This window comes from Hippocampus guttulatus, chromosome 18 (genome assembly GCF_054856545.1).
Source record: "Hippocampus guttulatus isolate MCC_2025c chromosome 18, RoL_Hgut_1.0, whole genome shotgun sequence".
Taxonomy (NCBI): domain Eukaryota; kingdom Metazoa; phylum Chordata; class Actinopteri; order Syngnathiformes; family Syngnathidae; genus Hippocampus; species Hippocampus guttulatus.
The window spans coordinates 4828343-4833332 of record NC_141278.1 but is presented as its reverse complement, the minus strand read 5'-3'; the positions used below and the strand labels follow the sequence as shown (position 1 = coordinate 4833332).

Sequence of the window (4990 nt, the reverse complement as noted above, 5' to 3'; positions counted from 1 at the left end):
ATTACTTTGCGTCACCGTGACGTTTGTCGCCCCCTGCTGTACGTAAAGCTTTATCACCTTTGGCAAATATTTCCCTTTGTAAACATCCCTTTACTGTATGGTGGGAGTAGCTTATTCATTTGGAAGGGCTTTGGGAACCTGATGGTAACAACAGTTCAAGTCCTGCCTGTAGACAAATGTAAAAATGGCAAATGAGCAAGACATCCACTATCTCCCTCAGCTCAAGAGATGCGGCACTGTTTGCGTTGAGCACCCCTTCCACTCTGGCATCTCTCTTTGCATGCCTGCATGTGTGTGATCTGGTTCTGTGGGATGTGCAACTCCAAAAATATACCGTACAGTGGTGTGTGAAATATAATCCACCCTAGAGGGATTCTAATCATTATAACAAATATACCGGTAATTAAAATATGGTGAAAACCAATCTGGCCTTCTCAACAGTATGGACAACGACCAGAACTGCTGAAGTCAAAATGAATTCAATTTAAGGATCTATCATTGAATGTTAACACAACTGTTGCGCTTATTTTCAGCTAGTTTTCAATGCACTGACTAATTGTGCATTCTGTCTTTATTCTGTAACTCACGAGATTTTTAATTTTTTTATTTTTGCAAAGTAAGTAAATTGCATTGATGCATGAATATAACAGTTGATCAAAGTCAGTTAAGCAGAATGACACATTTCAAGTGAAAATGACTGCGCTTAAAGAAAAAAAAGGAGCAGCATTTGTATATAAAACTTGAAAGTCATGCCCTCATCATGCGGTGGCTTTATGTGTCGGGTGTGGACGCTGGCTAAGTGATCGTTTACTTACCGACACAAATTTAAGCACCCTAATGTGCTTGGGTGTGGATATTATTTGTCTGAACAAGGTGTACCCAAGTCAAGTCATGGTTAATGCCAAAACGAAGTTTCATAATAATATTAGATCATATTTCGAGATACAAGCAAAAGAATTCAGTTCTGTATCCATAGTTAAAAACTCCAGAAATGCACAATGAAAACTGCCTAAACAAACAAGAGCACACATTGACACTGAGAGGCTGCTCTGCTGCGCCCAAATGTACAGAGAGTATGTAAAGAGGGTTTTTTTTTTCTTTTTTCTTTTTTTTCTCTTCTATAATGCGTTGGTCCACTGTAGTTGTTCCTGAGTGGGGAAAATTGGCTTTAATGGGCCGATGTTGTCCGTGTTAACTGACAAAAGCAGCACCGCCTGGAAATCACAACAGTTCTTAGCCACAGTAACTGCTCACCTCCTTTGAGTGTTTTGCAAGCTGACCCTACCAGTCCAACTGGCTGCCTTCTGCTCTCGTTCCCATGGCTCGCACGCCTCGGTTCAACCTGTTGTTTGATTCCGCCACAATGGCAAAAATACATTTTCAGGTGTATCGTTTTGACAGTCACTGACTTGGCTCGTGTGCACGTGTGGCACACGGATCAAGACGGCTCATTAGTGTCCTCGCCCTTAAGGCACGAGCAGACAAGAACTGTGCATTACGATTCATTAGAATGTTCTATATGCATGTACAAGTCTGTTCACAGACAATAAGCCCAAGTAAACATGTAGGTTAAAAAAAAAAAGACATCTTGAGGCACAAATCATTAGTTGAAGTCGCAGATGTGGTTTGCCCGTTTCACGATTCTTGTCAGTCAGTATTTGGTTTCAAAGATTGCATGAGGACAAACGCAGGAGAAAATGGCCGGATGGAAAACAGAAGTAAATTAAAACGGGTTTATTGATACATCACAAAAAGAGTCTCCGAGGGCTTCACAGACCCACAGTTCACAAAAAAAAAACTCCAGGAAAGCTGCAAAGAATGCTGAGTAAGCAACATGAATCATATGATATCATGTCTATTAATGTCAGTTAAAACCGTATTGGAGGCCATTCAATGAAATCAAGCGCCGCCGGTTTAAACCTGTCCCAATTAGTCAATGCCAGATCCTCCTTAACGACACGTCGATCTTTAGCCTTTGAGCAGGAGAGGTGAGAACTGGTAGGAAAAGAAGCGCCAGGAAAACAGGCCAAAATCCAGATGTCAAATATGTTAAAAAAAAATCTTGATAATAATTTTGAAAAATCAATTATAATAAATAAATAATACCCCCTGCAACTGGCTGGTGACTAGTTCAATCTACACCTCGTTAATTTTTTTTTTTTAAATGGGGGAATGGATTCTTTTTGAGACTTTTGGTTTGTCCCCTCACCTCACATTGAGTCACTTACATTTGTTTGCAGCAGACCCCTGAGAGCAATGTCTATAATTTATGTCTGATTCAAAAAAGAAAAGATGACATTTCCTGATTCCTCCGAACTCCTGTGTGATGTGCACACAGCCTGCCACGTTGCTCCTCTGAACACATGCTTTCTTTTTTATTTTTTTCTAGCTTTCTGGAATCACTAGTAGGCGAATGATGTTCATATATGGTACAGTACTTGCTCAGGATCCAATTAGATGTGTCTGATGTCATCATGCTGCTAACAGTCGAAGAGGTTTAATTTTCCTTTGCCTTTTAGTCAACGTTTGTCCCATTAGACTGTAACAACAACATGCAGCATAATGAGGTGTTTCATTTTTCAGTATGAGCAGGACATCAGGAATAGTTCTTTTTTTTTTGTGGTTGGTTTTTTTTTTTTTTTTTTTTTTTTGCATACAGCCAACTTCTCAAAACTGCTGTTGACAAGGAAAAAAAACATTTTTACTTTGACTTTAGAGTCTGTACTTTATTTAATTATGTATTTGCCACTTCTGACCTTAATAACCTCTTATGATATTAAATGTCGCCATGCCAATTAATTCTTGTCAACCACATTACAGGGACGATGTGGCTAAAAAAAAAACTGTCAATGATGGGTTAGGTCACGCAAGTACAATACAAAGGATTCCTTTTTTTTTTTTTTTAAATCAGTGGAGATATTTCCTCCCATCGGTTGGGTTGCCTGGCGACGGCAAACGCCGCCCACACGACACAGCAGTTTAACCTGGGTGGGGCTCACGTGACCACTTTGTCGCCGTCAGCCAATCGGGAGTGAGTACAGGTGCAACGACGTTGGAGTTTCGGGGATGGAAACCTGCTGGTTCAGTCAGCAGAAAGTGACGCCGCTTATGTGTCATTTCACGCCAACGTTTCGGAAGAATCATTAAGGAAGGGTCCAGACTTCACTGGACTAGAGTGAAGTGGGGGGTACGACGTCTTCGCCTGTGAGATCAGAGTGGAGACAAAGGCTGTCTACTCCAGCGTGAAATCCGTCCAGTTTCATATTCGGAGAATTGCCGTCACACTTGTTTGAAGACAAGCCAGTCCCTTTAAATTAGATCAGTATCAAGAGCGTTTCATCCTGATTTGGATCATCACAAGTGTCGCCAACTCCTGCTTTTCCCTCAGGTAAGTGCTTTGGTTTGTGTGGAATTCCATGTTTTCAATCTCAGTTTGTGTTTGTTCTTTACTCGCAACCCATTAAACCAGTTTTACGAAAGGAGGCTTTAACAAGATTAGGGAGGGTGGGAAGTCCCGCGACGGGACAGAAATTGTCAATGAAATCCTAGCTGGTTTCTTTACGAGTCAGATTTCCACCTTTCAAAGCAAGAATTGGATGTGAGTCATCATGGACTCGCCTGGATGTGTTGCGTAACTCAATCTGTGTTTCGCCAACCGCGGCACATCGTTTAAAAAAAATTAATTGCACACCATGAAACAAATATTACACAATAAGCGGAAACACAGGTTAACTGGTATTTCGTGGAAGAGCATTTAATTGTTCCCTCTGTCATTATATATTTTTTAAAAAAAAGAACAGATATCTTATTTTTAGTACATCATTATTGTCTGACTAAGGAATCGCCCAGCTCAATGAAGGCAGAAATATAAATAGACAAGAGTGAGTGATACAGTGATGTCTCCTTTGCTCGGTCTTCCTCCTGCAGGCAAAGATGACAGAGAGGGCAAAATGGTGGAGGGCTTTCCTGCCAAAGAAGAAGCCAGGGTCCGCCAAGGACCCGAATTCCCCCCACTCGTACGGACCAGACTTTGACCCTTTTGCCCAAGAGAAGTCCAAAGAGACCAAGAGCACCACTGAGCAGTCTCTGCCCCAACAAGAGCCCACCAACGGCTCCTGCCTCTTCAGCGACGAGACCTACGATGACTCCCACATCGAGTCCCTGTTCAACGAGCAGACTTGCCGCCGAAACATGAACGTGTCCCGCTCGGGCCGGTTTAAACTGAAGAGGCGGGTTCGCACGGGCCTTGCCGTGGAGGATAAAGACAGTGAAAACGTGGCGCCGGCGGCAGACGACGTTCGGTGATCGATAGCAGAGAAGAGGCGACGGAAGGTACAAAGTTGACTTCAGAAAGACGCGAAGGAAAAGGCTTCCTTCCCTCGAGGTGTGCAGACGATTCTGTGGGTTGGTTGTGATGGTGATGAGGAAGGTGACGAGGAGCAGAGAGAACTTGAAGGGTCACAGCAAAGATGGGTGTATATTCCTTTTGATACTGAGCCCATCGAGTGACATTGTGTGGTGTCCTCTTCTTTATGTAACATATTGCCCTTTACATGCCTGCGTGATAATGACGTTTAATATATGTAAATGAAGGACGTGCCTTCTGCGAACGTGCTTTTATGAAACCGTTGGAAGGCCTTGAGGGATGTTTGTGAAATTGTCAATGATTTGGTAGGAGTGCAAGTAAATTGATTTCACTTTTTTTTTTTTTTTAAATGAAGGATACTTTTTCAGATTTTTGAACAGAGGCGTGGACAAATGAAGAGAAACTGTGATGTTATGCGCCGGAAGGATGGGATAGGCAAAGATGCGCCCCCCCCCCCCCGAACCCCTAACGTTAGATTTGTTTTTATGGTACGCTGTGTTGGAATCACCTGTGAATATTGAAATGAAGGTAACACATGTGCAATAAATCAAACTGTTGCTACCATTCAACGTGTATGTGCTTTGTGAATCCTCAACATCGCATCGATTCATTCGCTTTACATCC

General features: G+C 42.3%; 1 protein-coding gene across 1 annotated transcript; it reads left to right on the top strand.

The window, feature by feature from the left end:
• The first annotated feature begins 2660 nt into the window (after nt 1–2660).
• On the top strand, nt 2661–4930 carry LOC147190738 (uncharacterized). The gene is made up of 2 exons (XM_086136087.1): nt 2661–3388; nt 3928–4930. The coding sequence occupies exon 2, from the start codon at nt 3934–3936 to the stop codon at nt 4303–4305; it is 372 nt and encodes a 123-aa protein (XP_085992213.1). The 5' UTR covers nt 2661–3388; nt 3928–3933; the 3' UTR covers nt 4306–4930.
• The last annotated feature ends 60 nt before the right edge of the window (nt 4931–4990 follow it).

Bases quoted from the DNA above. Each gene is read 5' to 3' on its own strand.
- LOC147190738 (XM_086136087.1), top strand. From the start codon at position 3,934: ATGACAGAGAGGGCAAAATGGTGGAGGGCTTTCCTGCCAAAGAAGAAG.